Below are 27,180 nucleotides of genomic sequence, written 5' to 3'. Positions count from 1 at the left end.
CAGAATTCAAAGTGCTTTCATGAACTAACATAATGACAGTAAACTGGCAATAATAACTAACATAATGACAGTAAACATGTTGTTATTTTCAGTTGTTTTATTAGCTGTAGTATTGTATAGTAAGCTGTCAACCTTATTCAGATAAAATGATTACCTTATCCATTCAACAGTTTTATTACATTATCCAAGTGATTCATCACATTATCCAGTTTTATTACATTACCCTATCAAATGAAACCATCACGGTAAGTTATTACAGTATCCATTGTTATTACGTTGTTATAGCCTACCAGTTGAATGGCTACGGCATAGATATGTAGGCCTTATCATATGTTTGTTATTTATAATTATGTTCTACTGTATTTAGTTATGTCGTCTACAATTTACAAAGCTGCAACTTTTGGAGTGCCTTACTGGAATTGAACCCGTAATAGTTCCACGTGTAAATGTACTGTTCAAAAACATATCCACCGTTTTGAGTATCACAAAGCCTATCATTTCATTGTCCATCACAGCAAGCGCTCCAGACTCTACCCGTGAGCAGAGGCTCTAGCAGAGATTTCTCTGTGAAGCACGCTGCTGCGTGCTGTCATCGGGCTAGGCGGGTGGATGCCCCACATGTAGGAGCAAGCAATCAACCCAATATCTGAGGGCAAAACACCGTTTGTTATGACTGAATGCGTCGGTGAAAAGCTACACAAACATTGTGGGATCTTATGACATACGTTGGTACTCAGATATAGGCCTGAATAATATCATTGGACGCATGCATAGAAATCGTGGATCATTTGGAAGAAATTGCACTGAAACGATGAGTTGCAGATGGGGGACAGAGCTGTGGGTAAGTAGAACCGCGGAAGCACGACCGAGTGATAGCGGCGCAAATATATTTGTTAATGAAACCTGTTTTAACGATTGCTTTAATTTGATGGACAACCTTTGATCTGTTCCGATACAAACGACATGTGGGTGGCATCGTCTTGCAACAAGGTTGCGAGCTTAAAGCTCCTGCTGCCATGATGCTTCTCTGCGCGTGCATGCAGCCTTTATTATCGGAGGCATAGTGGCCGATTCTATACTGGGTCGACTGTTAGACTTCACGGTCGGCTACAGCATCTGATTTTACAGTCACGAATTAATATAGTCTACTTTTGTTTTTAACGACAAGATCTATCCCGCCATACAGCCTACGTTAGAAGCAATAGGCTAGTTTTCAACATCCTACCCGATTAGCCTATTACAATCACTAAGCCATTGCAAATGGGGTCCATACTGTGCACGTACAGCTACATAGCGACTCTAGTAACGTTTCATTTGAAACGTTGCCCCCGAGAGCGGTGTTGTAGGCTACGCATTTGGGAATGGGTTTCCTCCGTTGTGTGCCTTAATTCACATTATAGCTGAAATAGCTATTAAAGCTAGAACAATGAATAACAGGGCCGGCAGGTTGAACGGATCCTCATACACTACGTTTTTTCCGCACATAGAAGGGCCTATTGCAAATATCAGAGAGAGTGACGTCTAAAATAATGCATGAAATATGTGTAACGTCGTGGCATTCGTTTTTGTTTCGAAATGGAAACAAGGCCTATAGTTGAAGAGGATTGTTTTTTTAATGTTATGCCTACAGGTGTGCACAAATAGGCTATGCGTTGCAGAGATGCAAACGTAACCCGCCACTACATATGTTAATTTGAGTTCACAACATATACTATTACACCTCACCAACTGAAAGTCAATAGTCTTATTGTATTCCCAATTTGCCTCTTGTAGTTTATGTTGTAGGCCCACATACAATGTGCATAAGTGTTAGCCCGCTTTTGCAACAGACATACTGTTTCAACAAAGACTGTTGTGGACTCTATCCCTCTCTAACTTAACCGTAATAGCTCATTTCTATACATTTTTCATAAACATTGCCTGCCAAATTAATTAGGAAGAAAATACACATCAGAGGTGGTGTAACCTGGTCTAGTTACTGGATGTGAGTTTGGGAATTAACTTGAGGATATGGCTTTGTTTTGATCATATTATCTTATTATATCTTATTTTATTCTTAATCTCTTTTCTTATAGGACCAGTTTGACAACTTGGAAAAGCACACCCACTGGGGCATTGAGTTTGTGGAGAGGTATACAAAGTTTGTTAAAGAGAGATCTGAAATTGAAATCAGCTATGCAAAGCAAATCAGGTAAGGCCGGGAAAACATTACCCTCTTCCCATTTTGATTTTGCCATGTCTCTCATGGCTGAGGCGTTGCAGTATGAGAAGCCTACAGTACTACTAAAACATATGTTTCGGTATGTTTTGTTGATTTCAGTAACTTTGATAAAAGACTACAGAGCCTGCATCACCAATGTCATCCAAGTCATGCCACACTCAAGTGCAATGCATGTCATAAGGTGATGCTCACAAGTGACAAAATTATCTCTGGTATCCACATTTTCATATACATTTCAGACATGCATACACCAGGGCAAGAGGGTCCAGTGGTACATGTGTCAGCTGTCTCTCTACTGTATCACTGCACCGTCTTGTTCAGGTGGTTGTTGTAATTAAAGAGAATGCCTTCTCAATAACCCCGGGTTAAACAAAGGTAAAAATGAAATGGATGAATTTCAGCTCACTTCAAGGCAATCTTCTAAATTCGGAGGTGAATGTAGCCAGGCCTACCCAAAGGTGGTAGTTTATGTAGCAAGTAGCAACAAAGTGAAATTGATTAATACAGATACATACAGGCCTTTAACTACGTGCAACCGGAAGTGTAAGCCAGGTAGGCAACGCATTACCATGGTTACTAGGTTATCCACAGCAATGACCCACATTCGTTTTCTTCCAATGGTCTTGGGAGCTTCCCACTGTATAATATGGGGTTATTGCCAGACAGTGATAGTCTCTGACAAAGCAGTCCCCGGGGACAGTGGATGACTTGGATCACTGTCTGCCGTGCACTCACCAAGGAATACACAGCAGCAAATTCTTGCATGCATAATCATCAACCTTGTTTCTGGAGATCATATCAAGAGGTTTTCTGCCTCAGCAATAGTGCTGCGATCAGCTCTGAACTGGATTATTCATTGGGTGTGTTTTGTTCTCCAGCCAGTATCATTGATAATGGCACCATTTTAAGTTGCACATGAAGTGTTTTGTTAAATCGTGGTTTTTCATCACCAACCATAATAGATTTGATTTCTCTACATATGTTAGTTGATAGTACAGTTGATGTAGTATATTGATTAAGGCAACCTTAGACTAAACAAACCAGACTATGGAAAGCACGGATTGGACACTGAATGGAGGAATTAAGCCTTCAAAATGATGCAAAAAGCCCCAAAAGACAAGCAGGTGCTTAAAAAGACTAGAGAAAACAGACAGCTAGGGGCTTGTTAGTCATTTTATTTTCAAAGTGTTAACATGAATTTGGGCGTATGGGATTTGTGCCATGTGCTGTGGTGTCAGGATCCAGATTTGTCATGTGGCTGCAAGCAGACAAAAAGAGGCGGCTGGCGCGGCTGGCAATCTGCCTAGCAACACATCAGAATAGATGGTGTGGATCAGAGCACAGGGAGTGGAGGCTACCAGTGGAGGCTACCAGTCAGAGGGGGAGATTTTTTTTACCGCTGTGTCATTATTCTAGCCTCAGTTTCTGCTTACGATAGTCCACTCAGAGGATGTATAATTACAAATGTAATATTTATCTTTTTTCTTTCATAAGCGTCATTGTACAGAGAGTATGATGATATGTCAAGGTGAATCTTGCACACACCGTTATGCTTTCATAGTAAGTGTAGGCTCTATCTCCAGTTGGATGAATCATCCTGAGATTTACATTACAGCTAAGGGATGACTTCCTGATACTGCCCCTCTAATGCTGCTCTTTCTTGTCAAATCGCTCTGTTGATTTTAGAAATGTGTACATATGAGGCCCAGATGCAGAGGTACACAGAGGATTATCCATCAATCAGCTTGTACTTTTGATATCCTGTCGCTGGGCGTCCCTTTCCCATGAGTACACAAACATACAATATTTGTGTTTACACATCTCCCTCTGTATTTCTCTGATTTACAGTGTACTGCATGTTTTCCACGCCTGTACTGAAATTTGTTCCCATTCCCTAACAGAAACCTCTCTAAAAAATATCAGCCCAAGAAAAACTCAAGAGAGGAAGACGAATACAAGTGAGTGAAATGCATCAAGGATTAATGTTCACAATATCAGGTTGACCGTGTACATTAATGTGGCTATTATCTTTGTGATGATTGAACAGTCATGTAATTCATTAGCTGATTTACCATCTCCACTCATTACCGGCTGTTAGTGGGTAAAAATAGCTGTTTTAGATTAACAAGGCTGCACTTTCATGGCTTGCAGCGAAACACTCCGTTTCTGCCCGGAGAAAACTGTGCAGCTAAAGCCAAGGGTTTTTCCACAAGGATTGTCTTTTCATCAAGATGTTGTCCTTCATCATATGTGCAAAGCAGTCGGACAGTTCCAAGATACATGAACAGAGTGACCTTTTGAAAGAAAATGCGAGACTTTTCTTAAGGCAAGGGAGGAAGCCTTTGAAGGAAATAGTGTCGGATGAGGGCTTTATCCGTGTCTTATTTCCCCTCTTAGTCACGAAATCACAAAAATCTAATTCTATGTATGTCCTATCGTTTAAAGACACTGTCGAAGTGGTCAGTAAATTATATAATTTGAATATTCACGGGAATATTCTCTCTTGATAAAGAAAGAGAACATAATAGTACCTATTAATTATTTCCTATGATAATAAATTTGACGCAAACATTCCTTACGATCGTCAGTAACAGTATTACATTAATATTTCTCAGGATGCGTAGTAATAAAGCTGTTGTTTTTTATTTTTTATTTAACTTGGCAAGTCAGTTAAGAACATATTCTTATTTACAATGACAGCCTACCGGGGAAGAATGGGTTAACTGCCTTGTTCAGGGGCAGAACGATAGATTTTTACCTTGTCAGGTCGGGGATTCGATCCAGCAACCTTTCGGTTACTGGCACAACACTCTAACCACTAGGCTCCCTCCCGTTGTGATTAGGGTAATTAAATGTGAAATAAGTGAGTGTTTTTAAACATGTTTTGTGGTCACCTCTCGTCTTGTTACCAGGTATACATCCTGTCGGGCCTTCCTGATGACCCTGAATGAGCTGAACGACTATGCGGGACAACACGAGGTCATCGCTGAGAATCTCACCACTCATATCATCTGTGAGCTGACACGCTACATCCAGGAGCTGAAAGCAGAGAGGAAATCGGTAAAAAATCCCCTTTCCTGCGCATCGCTCACGTTGACATGAATTGTACTCTCCCAGATCATGCTCATTGGCGGCTCAAAACTATTTTGTGGCTAGACTACGCAGAGATTATTGATATCACATGATCTGAGCCAAACCAGCCAATCCCTGGTCAACCAGTGGCAGCTCGATGATTCCAAAAACATTTTTTTAAATGTTTTATCCCCACTCTCAAAAATCAAATCAGCAAATGCAATTGCTGGAACAGATGCAAATATGTCATTGGTGATTGTCATTGCTCTGTACCACACAGCCAGGGATCAAGCTGAGAATCTGTTATGATGTTGCTCACAATTGTATGCCGCCACATCCAATACATCCCAGGGATGGAACTGGGTCAAGTATCCAGGTCAATGGATTGGGAACATGTTGACCCTACTCCCCCCACCAATCCAAAGTAGCCTCAACTATGGTGCTACTCATAAGTGGACCAGGTCTCTGTCTGGAGCTGGTGGCTGGAACTAATATGATGGGGGGGTGGAATGTACGACAGCTCTTTTCTCCCCCCCCCCCCACACATAGTTTTGTAAGGCGTTGGTTGTGGCCTTTTGTCTGACAGCATGTCTTTGACGATGGCTCAGCTCAGTGCGAGAAGAGTTAATACTTCTTACTTTTATTTTAAAAAATGTATTCTGGACTGCCGTTCATGTTGGATAGTTTTTATTTTCTAACGTGTAGTAGAGGTAGCTTTCATCGATAGCTCACTCCAATGTATGCTTTTTCATTTCATTAAATTCCCAACCAGAACATGGTCTAAGTTAAATGAGGTCATGCAACCAGGCATTGAACATAAGCTTTGTACATCACATTAACACATTCATATTTACTGCTCCTATAATTTTTATTAAACTTAAATCAAAAGCAGAAGTGCCTTTGAGTCTTCATCTGTGAATTCCCTTGAAAGTCTTTTTATACGCTGTGAGCAGCATTGAATCAGTCAAGAATATGTACATCAGCAAGTCACAAGTTAGTTTAGTTTTGGCTCAGTAGATTTACTTCAATGCAAAGGCTAAGTAGCAGATGTTATGCCTTTTTGTTGTGTATATTGTGTGTTTTGTCTAGCTTTTTCATTCATCATAAGGAGTATCGTAAGAGCTGCCGTAAGAGATTTAGAAGTCTCTTGACTGTCTAGTTATAGACACTAAATTGCTCAGAGTTCAAACCAGAAATGATTCTACTACTGTTTTAAGTGTTTTAACTTATTTTATGATGTGTTTTTTTTTACTCAGCATTTCCATGATGGCCGCAGAGCTCAGCAACACATTGAGAATTCTTGGAAACAACTGGAATCCGTAAGTGTCCTCCCGATGAGTAGGTTTGAGTAATTGAAGAGATGAACGATATGCGACTGAACCATTCAAACTTGACATCTGAATTGCCTCTCCTCAGAGTAAACGGAGATTTGAGAGAGACTGCAAGGAGGCGGACCGAGCCCAGCAGTACTTTGACAAGATTGATGCTGACATCAATGTGACCAAAGCAGACGTCGAAAAAGTAAGTTATTGACTGACAATGGGTAGCGGTGTGTGTGGGTGCGTGTGTGTGTGCGTGGGTGGGTGGGTGACTGCGAGTGCCTTGCCTTGCCTTCCGTGTGTGTGTGTGTGTTGTGTGTGTGTGGTGTGTTGTGTGTGTGTGTGTGTGTGTGTGTGTGTGTGTGTGTTGTGTGTGTGTGTGTGTGGTGTGTTGTGGTGTGTGTGTGTGTGTGTGTGGTGGTGTGTGGTGTGTGGTGTAAAAGTGCAGCTACTCTTATCACCACTCACCCACTCATTAAGCCGTAAGCATGGTTTGCGTGGCAACAGCTTCACTGACAAGAGAGTGCTGTGGCCCTGTTGGAAGTTGGGTTGGAGCCAAATATGAATCACTGCTGGTAGACAGTGGTACAGTGCTCCAGCTATGGGCTTTTCTCATTGTTCCCTCTAAATGTAATGCCTCAGATGGTAACCAAGCTGTGTTACTGTACCAGTGTACTGCTGATTCCAAAAACGGTACTATTATTTCACTATTGATTGCAAAAAACAGTGATATTACTTTGACATGTTTATCAGGTATCCGATCTGTCCAATGTACTGTAGAAACAAAGGTAACTCAATGTACAGTAGTGTCAACATGCAACATCCCAGAAGCTCAGGAAGATTGATATCAACATTGCCCTAGCTTTCTGCCAGTCGCGAAAGAACTTCCCTAGAATGTTGTTACTTAGATAAGTTTGGTATTTTAGACCTTAGAGTTTGATGATTCCTTACCCTGACAGTAGTCTAGAGACTGTAATCCACTGTTTAGAGTTTATTAAACAACCACTACTAATCCAGCTAATTTAAGACACCACTAACCAAAAATCTATGGGACAGATGGGGGGAAAATGTGCAATGTTACAAATATCTGGCCAAATCACATTTAAGTAACTTCAAACCAGGTCATTGAGTTGATTTCAGTTAATTTGGTCATGATATTTTGACATTGCACGGTTGCCTGTATCTGTACAAAGATGCAAAAAGTTTGCAAACCTCCTCAGGCGCTATTGACTTCACGCTGTGAATTGTACCACCTACTGTACACAAGTCAAGAATCTCATGAAGCTAATATGAACTAAAATAAACAAAATCAAATAACCAAACTCTGTTTGGTTGTTTTGGAACACCCCCCCCAACAAAAAAATGTGTCAGTAAATAGAAAGTGACATATCATTTGAAAGCGACAGCCCTTGTCTGTTTGTAAATCAAACTCAAATCTTACTGCTGACAATGTCATAAGAATCCCCCCCCACCACCCCTCCATAAAGGGCATAAATCATGCGGTATGGTCATATTCATAGAGTATGCAATGTAGGTCATGTCACCAAAAATGCAAACATGTAATATGCATGGAAAGAATACACCCAGATGGCCATTGTACAGCAATGAATTTTCTTCTCGATCCACATTACCTTGTACGCATCCTCCACATGGGCCATGGATCTACTCGTTTACAATAGGAAAAGTGAATGGGAAAAGAAGTTAGAAATGTCCTCAACTGTCTGTGTCTTATTTAAAAATCTCGATAACTTGAAAGCCATGATTGCGAGGGCAATTTTAAGATGTCAGGCTTGAAAATCCGTTCAGCGATTCTACCCAAACCAGACCAAGCGACGTCTTGTGATCTCCTAATGCTAGTAGATGAACTGGCAATCGGAAAGGGGATTTACACCAGTGGATAGGTAGAGACTTCAGCTTTCTCCTCATACAGTGCATTAGAAAAGTATTCAGATCCCTTGACGTTTTCCACATTTTGTTACAGTAGAGTCTTATTCTAAAATGGATTCAATTGTTTTTTCCCCTCATCATGCAAATTTATAAAAACAAACAAAAAAATAAATATCACATTTACATAAGTATTCAGACCCTGTACTCAATACTTTGTTTAAGCACCTTTGGAAGCGATTACAGCCTTGAGTGTTCTTGGGTATGACGCTACAAGCTTGGCACACCTGTATTTGGGGAGTTTCTCACATTCTTCTCTGCAGATCCTCTCAAGCTCTGTCAGGTTGGAGCTTCGCTGCCCAGCTATTTCCAGAGATGTTTGATGGGGTTCAAGTCCGGGCTCTGGCTGGGCCACTCAAGGAAATTCAGAGACTTGTCCCAAAGCCACTCCTGCGTTGTCTTGGCTGTGTGCTTAGGGTTGTTGTCCTGTTGGAAGGTGAACTTTTGCCCCAGTCTGAGGTCCTGAGCGCTCCGGAGCAGGTTTTCATCAAGAATCTCTCTGTACTTTGCGCCGTTCATCTTTACCTCGATTCTGACTAGTCTCCCAGTCAGTGCCGCTGAAAAACATCCCCACAGCATAATGCTGCCACCACCATGCTTCACTGTAGCATATTGGTGGTGCCAGGTTTCCTCCAGACATGACACTTAGCATTCAGGCCAAAGAGTTCAATCTTGGTTTCATCAGACCAGATAATCTTGTTCACTCTCATGGTCTGAGAGTCCTTTAGGTTCCTTTTGGCAAACTCCAAGCCGGCTGTCATGTGCCTTTTACTGAGGTGTGGCTTCTGTCTGGCCACTCTACCATAAAGGCCTGATTGTTGGAGTGCTGCAGAGATGGTTGTCCTTCTGGAAGGTTCTCCCATCTCCACAGAGGAGATGGGAGGAGCTCTATCAGAGTGACCATCGGGTTCTTGTTCACCTCCCTGTCCAAGGCCCTTTTCCCCCATATTGCTCAGTTTGGCCGAGCGGCCAGCTCTAGGAAGGGTCTTGGTGGTTACAGACTTCTTCCATTTAAGAATGATGGATGCCACTGTGTTCTTAGGGACATTCAATGCTGCAGAAATGTTTTGTTACCCTTCCCCAGACCTGTGCCTCGACACAATCCTGTCTCGAAATTCTAAGGTCAATTCCTTCGACCTCATGGCTTGTTTTTTTGCTCTGACATGCACTGTCAACTGTGGGACCTTGTATAGACAGGTGTGTGCCTTTCCAAATCATGTCCAATCGATTGAATATACCACAGGTGAGTCCAATCAAGTTATAGAAACATCTCAAGGATAATCAATGGAAACAGGATGCACCTGAGCTCAATTTCGAGTCTCATAGCAAAGGGTCTGAATACTAATGTAAATGTAGTATTTCAGTTTTACATTTTTAATAAATTTGCGCAAATTTCTAAACCTGTTTTTGCTTTGTCATTATGGGGTATTATGTGTAGATTAATGAGGTAAAAATTGTATTAAATACATTTTAGAATAAGGCTGTAAAGTAACAAAATGTGTAAAAATCTGTAAATTCTTCCCGAATGCACTGTAACCGCTATGTTCCTTACAGTTCAAGCCTTTTTGCAGTCTAGTAATTCATTCAGTACATAAATAATAATTTTAAAAAAATACTTTCACATAATTAGAACGTCTAAAACCTGCCTGTAGTGCTCTGAAACTAACTCAGTGTTTTTGTTTTCTAACATGTCTCAAAGCGGTGCTCTCTCAAGGTAGGTTTACGAGGTCTGTGAGGATCTGTCTCTGTGTTCAATGTATACCCATAGACATAACATTGTCTGTTTCACTCGGAGCGTCATTACAAATTAAGATCTCCAAAGATCTTCTAAGGCTTGAAAGGGACACAGTTATGGTTTGGAATGGGTATTTACAGTAAGAAACTGCTGGGGTCAGTTAGTGTGTACAGGATTTACAAATTATTATTGAGTGAAGACACATATAAACATATTCATATACAGTACCAGTCACAAGTTTGGACACAATGGTTTTTCTTTATTTTTTATAAATGTCTACATTGTATAATAATAGTGAAGACATAAACTATATAATAACACATATAGAATCATGAAATATATATTTTATATTTGAGATTCTGCAAAGTAGCCACCCTTAGCCTTGATGACAGCTTTGCACACTCTTGGCTTTTTCTCAACCAACTTCATGAGGTAGTCACCTGGAATGCATTTTTATTTACAGGTATACCTTGTTAAAAGTTAATTTGAGGAATTTCTTTCCTTCGTAATGAGTTTGAACCAATCAGTTGGGTTGTGACAAGGTAGCGGTGGTATACAGAAGATAGACCTATTTGGTTAAAGACCAAGTCCATATTATGGCAAGAACAGCTCAAATAAGCAAAGAGAAATGACAGTCCATCATTACTTTAAGACATGAAGGTCCGTCAATCTGGAAAATTTCAAGAACTTTGAAAGTTTCTTCAAGTGCAGTCGCAAAAACCATCAAGCGCTATGATGAAACTGGCTCTCATGAGGACCGCCACAGGAATGGAAGACCCAGAGTTCAAGTAACAGCCACATCTCAACATCAACTCTTCAGAGGAGACTACGTGAATCAGGCCTTCATGGTTGATTCACCAGTAAGAAGAAGATAGTTGTTTGGGCCAAGAAACACGAGCAATGGACATTAGACCGGTGGAAATCTGTCCTTTGGTCTGATGAGTCCAAATTAGAGATTTTTGGTTCCAACCGCCGCGTCTTTGTGAGACATAGAGTAGGTTAATGGATGATCTCCGGATGTGTGGTTCCGACTGTGAAGCATGGAGGAGGAGGTGTGATGGTGTGCGGATGCTTTGCTGGTGACACTGTCGGTGGTTTATTTAGAATTCAAGGCACATTTAACCAGCATGGCTACAACAGCATTCTGCAGCGATACACCATCCCATCTGGTTTGCGCTTAGTGGGACTATCATTTGTTTTTCAACAGGACAATGACACAACACACCGCCATGCTGTTTAAGGGATATTTAAACAAGAGGGAGAGTGATGGAGTGCTGCATTAGATGACTTGGCCCCCACAATCAACCGACGTCAACACACTATTATTTTACAATGTAGAAAATAGTAAAAATAAAGAAAAACCCTTGAATGAGTTGGTGTGTCCCAACTTTTGACTCGTATTGTATACAGTGCAGTGAAAAAGTATTTGCCCACTTTCAGATTTTTGTCGAATTTTGCATCTTTTTTTTACACTGAATGTTATTAGATTTTCAACCAAATCCTAATATTAGATAAAGGGAACCTGAGTCAATAAATACCACAACATTTGGATACTTATTTCATTTATTTAATAAACAATGCCCCTGTGTCATAAAGTAATTGCACCCTTACACTCAATAACTGGTTTTAACACCTTTTAGCTGCAATGACTGCAACCAAACACTTTTTGTAGTTGTTAAAGAGTCTCTCACATCGCTGTGGATGAACTTTGACCCACTCTTCCATGCAGTACTGCCTTAACTCAGCGACATTTGATTTCGAGCCTGAATTGCTCATTTCAGGCCCTGTCACCACATCTTAGTAAGGTTTAGGTCTGGACTTTGAGTAGGCCTTTCCAAAACAATAAATGTGTTGCTTTTCAGCCATTCTGATGTAGACTTGCTTGTGTGTTTTGGATCAGTGGGAAGAACCAAACACTGCACTCCACGGAAAGAATCTCATACCAACAGTCAAGCATGGTGGTGGTAGTATGATGCTTTGGGGATGCTTTCCTGCCTCAGGACCAGGATGACTTGCCATCATTGAAGGAACCATGAATTCTGATCCGTATCAGAGAATTCTAAAGGAGGCCATCCGCCAGGCCATCCGTCTGTGAGCTGAAGCGCAGCTGGGTCATGCAGCAAGACAATGATCCAAAACACACAAGCAAGTCTACGTCAGAATGGCTTAAAAGCAACACATTTTAATTTTTAGAATGGCATTGTAGCAGGACCTCAAACAAGCAGTTCATGCTTGAAAACCTTCAAATGTCGCTGAGTTAAAGCAGTTCTGCATGGAAGAGTGGGTCAAAATTCCTCTAAAGTGACGTAAGAGACTGATCATGAACTACAGGGAGAATTTGGGGTGGCAGGGTAGCCTAGTGGTTAGAGTGTTGGTCTAGTAACCGAGAGGTTGTAAGTTCAAATCCCCGAGCTGACAAGGTAAAAATCTGTTGTTCTGCCCCTGAACAAGGCAGTTAAACAATATAAAATAAATGTGTTGCAATTGTTGTAGCTAAAGGTGGTTATTGAATGTAAGGGGTCAAAAATAGAGAAAATCAGAAAGGGGGCAAATATTTTTTCATGGCACTGTACACAAATAACAAATATAGACACAAATAAAATGCATAATTGCTGAGATTGTAATCTCTCGTGGACAGATCTACGTGAATATAACTGATACCCTAGAATCTGTCTGGAAGGAGTGGGATGGGTGGGATAACGAGCAGCAGTAGTTCCAGTGTTTGTGTTTTTCATCACAGGTTATTTGCACACATCACGATTTCACAGGTGTTATCATCTTTGGAATTTCGGGAGAGGAGGGCACATTCGGCCCGTAACTTGCAAAGAGAGCGAGTGGAGCTCTTCATTCCTGTTCCCTTCCTCGTTCTAGCATCTCTTCATCTCTTCTCTTAACATGTATGGAACCGGAATTTATTCGAGTAGCTGACCAATTACATGAGATTTTAGTTCAGGGTTAACCCGAGATAATTAAGATTGCCACGAATACTGTTAGGCATACAAAATGTTACCCTTCAGTTTTGTTTGTTTACTTTGAGTCTTGCGGTGTTATGAAGACAGTCCTCAACTGTCTGCTGAAACAGCATCTAGATCTTGTCCTGTCAGTGTACAGTGTGTCTCAGTGCTCATACTGTATGTTTTGTGGGTTATGTGCATGCAAAATGAGCCCTTTTGTCTTTTTCTTTTGTTCTTGTTGTTGTTTGTTATGGTCGATGTTTCCATCATTTTGTCATTGTAAACATTCAATGTGGATTGCGGTGTCGCATTACGTGACACTAACCAATACTTTTGACTTCCCCCACCCCCAAAATGTTTTTTTTCTTATAGTTTTGTGAAGAATCATCCGGATGTTGTTATACGTGTTAACGCGAAATGTGCTTTGTTAGAGTTCTGTTGATCTTTGAAGGGTTTACTTGTTGGTGTGTGAATCGTTAATCCATCTCTGAACCTCCTCTTTGTATACAGGCCAGACAGCAGGCCCAGTTGAAACACCAAGTGGCAGAAGACAGCAAGAATGAATACCTCACCTACCTGCAGAAGTTTAACAAGGAGCAGAATGAACATTATTATAGCCTTATACCTCACATCTTTCAGGTATTTAACCTCACTCACAGTACTAATTGATTGGTTTTATATACAGTGCCTTCAAAAAGTATTCACACCCCTTTACTTTGTCCACATTTTGTTGTGTTACAGCCTGAATTTAAAATTGATAAAATTTCAATTTTGTGTCACTGATCTATACACAATACCCCATAATGTCAAAGTAGAATTTTTGAAATTCATAAAGAAATTAAAAGCTGAAATGTCTTGAGTCAATACGTATTCAACCGCTTTGTTATGTCAAGCCTAAATAAGTTCAGGAGTAAAAGTTAGCTTAACGAATCACATCATAAATTGCATGGACTCATTCAATTTTCAAAAATAGTCGTTAACATGATTTTTGAGTGACTACCCCACATGTACAATTATCTGTAAGTTCCCTGAATCGAGTAGTGAAATTCAACCACAGATTCAACCACAAAGACCAGGAGGTTTTTTAATGTATCGCAAAAAAAGGTAGCCTGAGAATTTAGCCTGAATTTATTGGTTTGTAGATCCTAACTCAGTTGTCAGAGAGGAAGGAAACCGCTCATGGATTTCACCGTGAGGACAATTGTGATTTTAAAACAGTTACAGAGTTGAATGGTTGTGAAATGAGAACTGAGGATAAATCAACAACAGTGTAGTTACTCCCCAATACTAACTTACATGACAAAGTGAAAAGAAGGAAACCTGTACAGAATAAAAGTATTCCTAAACGTGCATCCTGTTTGCAACAATGCACTTATGTAATACTGCAAAAAATGTGCTGAATACAAAGTGTTATGTTTGGGCAAATCCGACACAACACAGCATTGCCAACCACTTTTCAAGCATGGTGTGGCTGCATCATGTTATTGGTATGCTTGTCATCAGAAAGGACTAGAGAGTTTTTTAGGATAGAAATAAACTGAATACAGCTATAAGCACAGGCACATCCTTGAGGAAAACCTGGTCCAGTCTGTTTTCCAACAGACACTGTGTAACGGTCGTTCTCCTCCTCTTCGTCTGAAGAGGAGGAGTAGGGATTGGACCAAAGCGCAGCGTGAAATGTTGACATAACAATATTTATTAAAGTAAAGACGTAACACGAAAACACTTTAACAAACTACAAAACAAGTAAACGATGTAGACAGACCTGGACTTGAGAACTTACAAATAAACGAAGAACGCACGAACAGACTACATACACGAACGACAAACGAAACAGTCCCGTGTGGTAAACATACAGACACGGAAGACAACCACCCACAAACAAACAGTGAGAACACCCTACCTTAATATGGTTCTCAATCAGAGGAAACGTCAAACACCTGCCTCTAATTGAGAACCATATCAGGCAACACATTAACCCCAACATAGAAACACAAAACATAGACTACCCACCCAGCTCACATCCTGACCAACTAAACAAAGTTAAACAAAGGAAAAATAAGGTCAGGAACGTGACACACTGGGAAACAAATTAACTTTTCAGCAGGACAATAATCTAATACACAAGGCCAAATCTATACTGAAGTTGCATACCAAAACAACATTTAATCTTCCTGAGTGGCCTAGTTACAGTTTCAACATAAATTAACTTGAACATTTATTGCAAGACTTGAAGATGGCTGTCTAGCAATGATTGACAACCAACTTTACAAGCTGGAAGACATTTTAAAAGAATATTGGCAAATATACACTGAACAAAAATATAAACGCAACATGTAAAGCAGGGATGCACGACACATCAGTAAGCAAATCGGAATCGGACGATATTAAATAAAAATGCCAACATTGGCATCGGGCCATGTCTAGTTTAACGCCGATGTGCAAAACCGATGTCAAAGCTGAGGTGCATATCTATATAACGTAGGTAGATGATGTAATGACGAAAAATATAGCCCTACACAGAACAAAATCAGAATAATACTAAGCATGCCAACAACTTAACAAGTTCAAGTCGAGCAGTCATTTGAAAGAGTAAGAACATTTCAGCGAGACAACTCAAAGGCGAAATCCATTAACGCTAAGATAATGGAATTCAATCAACCGTTCTCTGTCGATGATGATGTTGGCCTTTGCTAACTGGTCGAGCACCTCGAGCCCCGGTACACACTACCAAGTAGGCACTATTTTTCAGATGTTGCTCTACCGGAGTTACACAGCATTGTTGAAATGCACGAACTACTTGCTATGGGCGTCACTGCTATTAGCTTCACGACTGCGATGTCAGCCACAGTGGGTCAACGAGGATTTCGTACTGCTTCATACTGCTTGACATGTATGATCATACTGCTTGACATGTATGGTTAAATCCTGGTTGAGAATGAACAACTGAGCAACAAAACAGCACAGCAAGTAAGTGAAAGAAATAGGTTTTGATTATGTTTTACTGGTAATGGGGACAGACGTAAATGCCAACAAAATAACTTTTTGTTCAGTGTGTGTGGGTGTGTGTGTGCATTTCAACTATTTAACTTTACTAGAATGCTTAAAAGGCCGCTAATTATTACAAATATCGGTTATCTGTATCGTTTTTTGTGGGGACAAGGAAATATCAGATATCGGTATCGGCCAAAAATGTAATATTAGTGCATCCCTAATTTAAAGTGTTGGTCCCATGTTCCATGAGCTGAAATATAAGATCCCAGAAATGTTCCATATGCACAAAAAGTGTATTTCTCGAAAATGTTGTGCATAAATTTGTTTATATCCCTGAGGGTGAGCATTTCTTCTTTGCCAAGATAATCCATCCACCTGACAGGTGTGGCATATCAAGAAGCTGACTAAACAGCATGATCATTACACAGGTGCACCTTGTGCTGGGGACAATAAAAGGCCACTCTAAAATGTGCAGTTTTGTCATACAACGCAATGCCACAGATGCCTCATGTTTTGAGGGAGCATGCAATTGGCATGCTGACTGCAGGAATGTCCACCAGAGCTGTTGCCAGCGAATTTAATGTTAATGTCTCTACCATAAGCCACCTCCAACATTGTTTTAGAGAATTTGGCAGTACGTCCTACTGGCCTCACAACCGCAGACCATGTGTATGGCGTTGTGTGGGCGGGCGAGTGCCCCATGGTGGCGGTGGGGTTATGGTATGGGCAGGCATAAACTACGGACAATACCGTGATACCGTGATGAGATCCTGTGAAGCCAATTTTATAGTATCTGTGACCAACAGATGCATATCTGTATCCCAATCATGTGGAATCCATAGATTAGGTCCTAATGAATTTATTTCAATTGACTGATTTCCTTATATGAACTGTAACTCAGTAAAATCTTTGAAATTGTTGCATGTTGCATTTAGGTGATTCTATCATGTAACGACTCAGGGGTGTGAATATGGGGTGACTCAGGGGTGTGAATATCTAAATGACATATTTCTGTATTTCATTTTAAATACATTTTGGGGGGAAAATTCAAAAAACATGTTTGCACTTTGTCATTATGGGGGTATTGTGTGTAGATTAGTGAGAAAAATATATTGAATCAATTTTGAATTCAGGCATTAACAAAATGTGTAATAAGTCCGTGGGTATGAATACTTTCTGAAGGAACTGTAGTTATACAGTAGCACTTGCAGGCACTCAAAGTGCTTCAGGGAGAAAACATTATTCACCAGTGCTCACATCCACCCTATTTACAATATAACTGATGTGTATGTGATTAGCAACTCATCATTCCATTTGAAGGCACAGTAATCAAATGTTCTCTTTGTTGCAGAAAATACAGGAGATGGAGGAGAAAAAGATCGAGAAAGTGGGAGAGTCTATGAAGACTTACGCAGAGGTCAATCGGAAAGTGTTACCTATTGTCAGCAAATGTTTAGATGGCATGACCAATGCAGCAGCATCCATCGAGCCAACAACGGTGAGTAGCCTAGCGCGTGTGCATAACATGGCTCTTGTTACGTACAGTCGTTTTACATAGTGACAAACTGTGTGGAACGTGCACAGACTAAATCTGTTATACGTTTTGGTGACATTATTTGACCGGATTTCTATTCCAAAGTGTGGAGAGAATGTGATTGCAGTCATCCATTGTTCTATTCGCTGAAGCAGTAAAGGGTTAGCAGCCCATAGGAGGACATCAATTATTCACACCTTCAAAACGCTTACTTTGGCACTTTATTAATGGTCTCCCACTTTCACATTAATGAGAATTGTTGCTATGCAAAGTCGCATACAGGCGTCGTTGGGTGTTTTCACCGATAGTGACAGCGGACTCACCGATAATGACAGTTTTATCCTATATCTCAAAGGAATCAAGATGTTGGGCATTCATTGATATATGCCTTACTGGTGTTAAAAAGAAATGTTTTAATATGGACTGTATAAAGTGTCTCAGACCAAGAGTGTTGATCTACAATCAGGTCCCCCTGTCTTTTGATTATAACTAAGGTAAAGCTGATCCTAGATCAGCACTCCTACTCTGAGATGCTTTCTGTGGTGAGTTTCAAGAGCCATGCCTTTGCTATAATTGTGTCTTCCTGCGCTTGAAAGGGGAGTTTAGGTCGATTCCACTTCAGCGGGAGCAGAAAATATTTTTGGTATCTAAGATTGTTCTGGCAATTCTCACAAGAAGGATGTTTCACATGCTTTTTACATATGTATCACAAACCATAAAAAGAAAATCATGATGAGTGGCAGTTTTAGGCCTTTTTTAGATCTAAACACAACTTGATACATGCTCTAACATATGGAGAGGGCATGTATGTCTAGATTCTGAAAATACACATTTTAACATTCATTTATTAAACATAGAAATATTAATAGGAAATTCTCAAAACTACAATTTTTGGATTTTTCTTATTTTTTGACATATTGTTTGCAACAATATACTATTCAAAACAGATCATAGCCCTCCTTTAGGATTGCACATTGAGTAAATCACCAGCAGAAGGAGTTCCTGTTGAATAAATGAATGTGAACATTTGTATTTCAGAACCTAGACATACTCCTTTAAGAGCACACTAAAAGGAGTATAATGACACCAAGGTGTTGCCTGTATCATGTACACTTCACAGATCATAAGGTCTTACAGGAGGCAAGTTTAGGTCTAAAAAGGGCCTAAAATTGCCACTTTCATCATAATGTTGGTTTGTGATGCAAATGTAAAAAGTATTTCAAATCCCATGAAGTTTCTATGTGAGAATTGCCAGAACAATCTGAGATACCAAAAATATTTCCTGCTCCCGCTGGCGTGGAATCGCCCTTTTACATTCGAGAGGAATACTTCCACTTTAAAGTGCAAATTATTTTCTTCTATTTGGTTCAGTTCGATGCCTTCAAGCTGAAATACATATGGTGAATATTCATAATAGACCATCTATTATACATGAATTAAATCACTTCCCCCAACAGGATACCAAGCAGGTGGTGGAATCCTTCAAGTCTGGCTTCGAGCCACCTGGCGACGTAGAAGTTGAGGACTATAGTCTGTCTATGAGGCGGACCGTGTCAGAGTCCAGCTATCTGAACTCGCGGGGGGAGGGCAAGCCCAGCCGCAGCAACAGCAGGGGCAAGCTATGGCCTTTCAAGAGAAACAAGGTAAGAACAACACCTTCTGTCCACAATACTGCCCTCTACCTACTGTACTGTAATAGCCAGGGCCAAGTTCGGCAGGGCACCGCGTTGTGGAAGGTTCAGACAGAAATACATGTTGTAGATAGAGCACACGTCTCTCTGACATGAAGAATAAGGAATCCTGTCCGCTCTCTTCATTACATTTCTATCTGAAATGTTCCACAATGTGAACTGAACGGGGCACAGGTGTCTGCCTAAACTGGAGAGTGTACATCTTTGTAATATGAAATAAATGCTTATTTGGAAGCACGATTTATCTAAACGTTCAACTCGTGCTGGACACAGTGTTCTCTCGTCGTCACACAATAACATGCTCATACTCTGTACATGCTCTTTTAATCACTGCTGTCTTAAGTGTTAGTAACCAGATTCTTTCTGTTGTCCTTCGTTTCATTATTATTATTATTTTAAATAATTTCTGTGTGTTCATTTTCCTAATTTCTTTGTTGTTTTGTTCCATACCGCTCCATGACCCTTACCCATAGCTCATGTCTTTGTTAGCTTCCCCACGCCAACCACCTCCGCCCCCCCCTACCTCCCCATCACCCGGTGCCGTGCCCAACGGCCCCAAGTCTCCCCAGCAGCCCAAGGAGCCCCTCTCCCACCGCCTCAATGAGTTCATGACCTCCAAACATAAAATGCAATGTTTAAGGAGTCTGACACGCGGGGTAAGTTGATTTTGTACGGGCAGATTGACTCTTAAGCCATTGATGTGGTGACTATGGGCTACTGATAGTGGCTCCTACTATTGCTCATTCCCTTTGAATGGGATCCGGCCGAGCCTACTACCTACAGACAATAATTAGAAAATTGTGTGTATTCTGGCACTGTGTTCTTTTCCAATCTACAAATGGTGTGTATTCATTGTGTTCATTGTTTAACATCTGTTCATACTGTAGGTGGATCAAATATAATGCTGCCAATGGTGAATGAACTGTTCAGACTGACATGGCATCTATCTTAATATCCACAACCCTTCATTGCTGCTTGTGCTTGTACAGTTTCATACTTCCGTCTCAAAGTTTCAAACATATGTTGACATTGTGTCTTTTTTCGTCCCATTGTCTCCCCTCACTTGGAAAGCTTTCTCTCAAGCTGGTAAGCATGACTGTTTTCCTAACTCTTCAGATTGGTTGATGACTATATTGTTTTGTAGTGCACACATTACAGGTACAATCTAGATCACTCTGGAGGAAAATTGCTGAAGTGTGTACTTTCAACTGAATACGCTCAGATCTCATTGTTGATGATAACAATATGAAGTCAATATAAAGACATTAAAAAACATATATAAAACAATATAAAGTCACTTCTCCATGGTGTTAGGCTTCTTTAATAGGATTATGTATGTCTGGGTGTTGATTTGTTTGTTTGGTGGTTTGTTTGTTTTCCCATAGGGTTCTGGCCCTGAAGATTGTAGTCACCTGCCTCCTGAACAGAGGAGGAAGAAGCTCCAGGCCAAAATCAATGACATTAACAAGGAGCTACAAAAAGAGGTGGATCAGAGGTAGAGTAAATGTGTGAAAGTCAAATTGTGTATCTATATGAGAAGTTTTAAACGAATTCGGGTCTATTTAAAAATGGAACAACTCTTCAGTATGAATGCCTGTTCATTCTGAATGTGACAAGCTGTCCATTTTATATTGTAGGGATGCTCTGACTAAAATGAAGGACGTGTACGTAAAGAACCCACACATGGGGGACCCCAACAGTGTGGACTCACGATTAGAGGAGATCGGACAAAATATTGACAAGTTAGAACTGGATTCAAGGAAATATGAAGTAAGTTGAACTGTTACACAAGATTTATGTCAATGCTGGTTAGATATTTAATGTTTGCCAGAGTATGGTCTAGTGGTAATGCTGCCAACTGCAGGCTCCAGACTAAAATCTGGGTTTGAATCCCTTGCCTGACACGTTCACCGCTGTCTATCCCCTGATCTGTCTCTCTTTCTCATTCCCGATCTCTATCAAAAATATCCCACATGGAGCTAGTTTATGTACAAATCGAGTTGAGTCGAAACCTTTTGATGTCTGTCCACAGGCCTGGCTGCTGGAGGTGGAGACAAGGTTAGCAGAGAAGAGTGACCCACACAGACGACAAAGTGGATTGTACGACTCCAACGCTACTACACCTGTCAACAACAACTGTGCACCTGTCAACCGAGAGAGGTAGAACAAATGTGTACATTACTATAGCTCAGAATCAGTGGACCAGCAAACTGAAAAACCACAACCAAACCTCGCACTAGCTAGCTAACAATGTGTGTCACAACAGAGAACTATATGATTTGACTGAAACTTCTTTGGGGGCTTGTTGCACATGATTTATTATGCTCTAAATAAAACTAAAGAGGACTGTCTATTGACTCAATGTATGCTTTTTAACACGGCTTTAAATGTATGGGTTTATGGATTTGACACACGTCTCACCAGGGCCATATAGGCAATCTTTTACGATATGATATTTGGGTTTGCACATACAATATCCATGTTGTTGGTCTTTAACTGTTTGTCGTCTTTATGCGCTTAGCCCGGACGGCAGCTACACAGAGGATCATAGCACAGAGCATCACCTCAAATCTCGGAGCACCGACTTTGATGATGACTTTGATGACGAGGACCCACTCCCCACTATCGGAACCTGTAAATCGCTCTACCCTTTCGAAGGTACGCCAATGCCCCCTCTGAAAATACGTGTTGTTGTTAGATTGGGGTTTGTTGTACTGTTCAGAACATGTCTCACCTGGTTCAAATAACAGGGAAGGGGCTTCTTCCGTCATGTACAGTTCATGTACAGTTGGGTTAAAACATTTCCCTGCAGGTAAAAATAAAGTGCTGTAAAGAGCACGTTTTGACTCATTGATGCGTATTCTGACATTTCACCTATGTATGCCATTTACATACAGTTGAAGTCGGAAGTTTACATACACTTAGGTTGGAGTCATTAAAACTAGTTTTTCAACCACTCCACACATTTCTTGTTAACAAACTATAATTTTGGCAAGTCGGTTAGGACATCTACTTTGTGCATGACACAAGTCATTTTTCCAACAATTGTTTACAGACAGATTATTTCACTTATAATTCACTGTATCACAAATCCGGTGGGTCAGAAGTTCACATACACTAAGTTGACTGTGCCTTTAAACAAGTTGGAAAATTACAGAAAATGATGTCATGGCTTTAGAAGCTTCTGATAGGCTAATTGACATCATTTGAGTCAATTGGAGGTGTACCTGTGGATGAATTTCAAGGCCTACCTTCAAACTCAGTGCCTCTTTGCTTGACCATGGGAAAATCAAAACAAATCAGCCAAGACCTCATAAAAAAAATTGGTTCATCCTTGGGAGCAATTTCCAAATGCCTGAAGGTACCACGTTCATCTTCACCATGGGACCACACAGCCGTCATACCACTCAGGAAGAAGACGCGTTCTGTCTCCTAGAGATGAACGTACTTTGGTGCAAAAAGTGCAACTCAATCCCAGAACAACAGCAAAGGGCCTTGTGAAGATGCTGGAGGAAACAGGTACAAAATATCTATATCCACAGTAAAACGAGTCCTATATCGACATAACCTGAAAGTCCACTCAGCAAGGAAGAAGCCACTGCTCCACAAACGCCATAAAAAAGCCAGACTACGATTTGCAACTGCACATAGGGACAAAGATTGTACTTTTTGGAGAATGTCCTCTGGTCTGATGAAACAAAAATGAACTGTTGTTTGGCCATAATGACCATCGTTATGTTTGGAGGAAAAAGGGGGAGGCTTGCAAGCCAAGAACACCATCCCAACCGTGAAGCACGGGGGTGGCAGCATCATGTTGTGGGGGTGCTTTGCTGCAGGAGGGACTGGTGGACTCACAAATAGATGGCATCATGAGGGAGGGAAATTATGTAGATATATTGAACATCTCAAGACATCAGTCAGGAAGTTAAAGCTTGGTCGCAAATGGTCTTCAAATGGACAATGACCCAAGCATACTTCCAAAGTTGTGGCAAAATGGCTTAAGGACAACAAGTCAAGGTATTGGAGTGGCCATCACAAAGCCCTGACCTCAATCCCATATACATTTGTGGGCAGAACTGAAAAATCGTGTGCGAGCAAGGAGGCCTACAAACCTGACTCAGTTACCCAGCTCTGTCAGGAGGAATGGGCCAAAATTCACCAACTTATTGGTGTGAAGCTTGTGGAAGCTAGCTGAAACATTTGACCCAAGTTAAACAATTAAGGCAATGCTACCAAATACTAATTGAGTGTATGTAAACGTTGACCCACTGGGAATGTGATGAAAGAAATAAAAGCTGACATAAATCATTCTCTCTACTATTATTCTGACATTTCACATTCTTAAAATAAAGTGGTGATCCTAACTGACAGGGAATTTTTAGTTTGATTAAATGTCATGAATTATGAAAAACTGAGTTTAAATGTATTTGGCTAAGGTGTATGTAAACTTCCGACTTCAACTGTAGGTTATTGTTAGATGATTACTAACAAACTTGGTGCAGCGTAGGCTTTTTGTGAACGTAACATTTTAACACACTCCACTGTAAAATAACAATGACTTGGCGTTTTACTTTCTTGTCTCTCCTTCTCAGGTCAGAACGAAGGCACCATTTCCATGGCCGAGGGGGAGCTGCTGTATGTCATCGAGGAGGATAAGGGTGACGGGTGGACGCGGGTGCGCAGGAACGAGGATGAAGAGGGATACGTACCCACATCTTACATCAAGGTCTTTTTCGACACAAATGCCAAAGGTGCTATGACATACATATAATTGTCATTTTATGAGATGGGCAATGGGTGGACAAACATAAAGAATCTCTTTGACATTTCAACCCACCTGAAGTTTCCGAAATATCCAAGAATCATTTTTGAGACGGAACTCACAGAACAACGGACTGTATTTACATTTGTACTTGTGCTTTTTACCTTCTACCATCTGGCACCCGTTCAAACTAATTTTGGAGAAGTCTTTGTTTGTGTGTATGAACAGGTGTGGATGTGTTAAGTTGTCAGAACCAACTCGACACCACTGTCGATATCAGCTACACCTTGCTTCTAGCACTAATAGTAATAACAGATGTCAATTTCTTGATTTATTTGACCAACAAATGTAGATATGTACAGTACGGTTTCTCATATTAGAAAGCATTGCATCTAAACATATCAATTCCTATTTGGAATAGCTAATATTGCATGCCTAAAGACAGACTCATGATATGCAAGTTATGCTCTTCCAGCCTCCACTGCGTTGCATGCACAGTACATAGTATATCTGCGCTTGAGAAGCAACCATCATTGCTGTAAGCTTGCGAAGCAGAGAGGCAAACTAAATCAGTTGCTGCATGCGGACATGTTTATCTAAGTATCAAAGAGAGGACATGCCTTTTTACACAGTAAAGCAAAAAAACAATATGATAGTTAGAAAAGGACACTGCTTGCATGTTGTCTTGATTAGCAATGGTACAACAGACTACTAGTGTATTCTCTTCTACAAGCTGTTGACCCTCCTCCAAAATCTGACAAAGGGGCTTCATTGAAGCACCTAAACTACTGAATGTCGTGCTAAGTTTACAGTGGGTGTTCTCGACAGATAAACACTCATTTCATTCCGAGACGCATGGTGATGAACCCACCATTCCATCATTGGCATGATATTAATTTGTTGTTTTATAATGATCAATCTATCCCTGCTTTATTTGATACTGAGTTGTTCTGCATGCTTGAACCAATCGATAAGACAAATTAAGTAAAATCGGATGCACATAGTATTGTAACCAGGTGATATTTCTGGTTTTGAAAATGATTAACACATGTAACCTCGAGGTTTTCTGTCTTTAATTTGCCACTGACGTTCAGAATCGCGCTCTCAAGCAGCACAGACTCGACTGTATGCAATACGTAATCTGCCAGGATGATTGTCAGAATGTGAAGGAATGTCATGGATTTACTTTCGCTTCTCTTAATGCATCACCACTAACATGTCTTGTGTGATTTTTGTTTGTTTGTTTGCTTTTTTTGTTTGCTTTTTTTCTTATTGCAGATTCCTAAAAGTCTTTGGCTCGCACAGGGATGGCAGGGCACAGGTCCTTGCGAAAGGCGCCGTCCTCTTAAAACTGTAGTCAGAGAGACGACAGACTAAAGGGACAAGTTGCAAGGCAGGCCAATTTGCGACCCAGTACAGAAATCCATTGTGGGTTTCTATTGAATGGATCAAAAACGACACACATTGCGGGGCAACCACCATTTCTAGTCATTTTCCTCTTGATTGTTTCTGCAAGCTTGCTTCTTGTTTTTCTAACTGGAGATAAGTATCATGGTGTGGCTGCTTGCTGTTCTACTGTACCTTGCCCCCAGGGGCGGTACTTGTTTCAGGGGAGAGGAGTCTGAGACAGCCTTGTTACACATTGGTGACTATTCTAAACCTGCATTCAATCTAACATCACAACAAACACTACACCGTCGGAAAATACTTATGGAAAATAACGCTACACTTTGGCTGAAATTCCATTGGTTAATTCCCATGGTGAAGAGAAAAAAAGCCATTGTCTCTGCGTCACGAAAAAAGCACGTTCACAGTAATGTCAATCAGACTAAACAGAAGAAAACAAAGCTCATTATAATGATATGTTTTTCTTGTCACTGGAGCAATGTTGCTGCTTCTCCAGTTGGATTCAACACAGTAAACGCCTCACGATTACTGTACACACCCATGTATGTATTTTGGGGTATATGGATTATATACTGATCACACATAAATTACACTGATTGTTGGCTTGAAACACATCTGCCCAAATTTGCTGAGCACCAATTTTACTTTGGACTTTTAGTTGAAGTGCATTGTGTAATCGTCTGACTGGAGCAGGTTTACAGGTTGGCATACAATCTGAACGAAGATCTCACTCCTTTGCTCTCTCCTATTGTCTTGCAATACGCACATGAGTGACAGCTCCTCTCTCTGGCTACACCCCCACACAGGCAGTAGCCATGGTGATTGTCGCACAACTCTCTTTCTCTGTCTCTCACCCTTCTCTCTGTTTTCTTTTTATCTCTTTTTCTGGCTACTTGTGGTGGAGGTAGCTACACTTCGGTTGACGCTGTGTTTCTCTACGCGTGCATGCTTGCCCTGTCTTCTTGCCTGTGCCAGTCCTACGGGGGGGGGGGGGGGGGGGGGTGTGTATGTTGTTGTCTCGATCTCTATTACGTTAACTCATCATTTGTGGTGTGTTATCTTCTTTCATTCTTACCCTGTGTTTGTGCCTGTGGTTTTGTGATTTTATATTTTTGGGGGGTATTATTCTTTTGTCAATGCATGACCACTTTGCTTTCCCCTTGAATTCTTGATATGTCCACGCCGTTTCTCTTCCAGAGAGACACACTGACAGTTTCATATCTCTCTTCTGTTTTTTTTTTACGTTTTAAAGCTTATTTTAACTGAGGTTAATCTGGGAGCGGCTTCTCTTTACATTAGCTGATTACCAACTCAAACTGACAAATTTAAGTATTTGTATGTCCATTGATAAAGAGATGCAGTACATATTAGCGAACTGAAGTCTCAGTGTATTCTGTAAGTATTTTGTGCTTTGAATTCACTGTGTACTGTTCCTTTGAAAACGTACCTGTATACTGTACATAACTGGTGTGAAAGCAAAGTGTGTTTCTTGACCGTTGACAGTAATGATGTAATTATACTCTGGTGTGTGATATGTGATAACTATA

The 27,180-nt window shown here is 40.7% G+C and overlaps 1 protein-coding gene across 4 annotated transcripts; it reads left to right on the top strand.

Annotated features, from left to right (window-relative positions):
• Positions 1–528: 528 nt before the first annotated feature.
• Positions 529–27,180, top strand: LOC111957892 (formin-binding protein 1). Of its 4 annotated transcripts, XM_023978974.2 has the most exons (18): positions 530–841; positions 2,076–2,191; positions 4,123–4,179; positions 5,134–5,281; positions 6,550–6,612; positions 6,710–6,814; positions 10,256–10,270; positions 13,756–13,884; positions 17,591–17,737; positions 19,231–19,416; positions 19,938–20,120; positions 20,536–20,550; positions 20,850–20,959; positions 21,102–21,234; positions 21,497–21,624; positions 21,986–22,122; positions 24,057–24,215; positions 25,505–27,180. In XM_023978974.2, the coding sequence occupies exons 1-18, from the start codon at positions 767–769 to the stop codon at positions 25,510–25,512; spliced, it is 1,914 nt and encodes a 637-aa protein (XP_023834742.1). In that variant the 5' UTR covers positions 530–766; the 3' UTR covers positions 25,513–27,180. The 4 variants fall into 4 exon arrangements, with proteins under 4 accessions (XP_023834744.1, XP_023834742.1, XP_023834741.1 ...); XM_023978973.2 differs by having other exon boundaries at positions 24,057–27,180; XM_023978976.2 differs by lacking the exon at positions 19,938–20,120 and having other exon boundaries at positions 529–841; positions 24,057–27,180.

Source organism: Salvelinus sp. IW2-2015, linkage group LG33, assembly GCF_002910315.2.
Source record: "Salvelinus sp. IW2-2015 linkage group LG33, ASM291031v2, whole genome shotgun sequence".
Lineage (NCBI taxonomy): Eukaryota > Metazoa > Chordata > Actinopteri > Salmoniformes > Salmonidae > Salvelinus > Salvelinus sp. IW2-2015.
The sequence above is the reverse complement of the archived record's forward strand: the minus strand, read 5'-3'. Positions and strand labels throughout refer to the sequence as shown.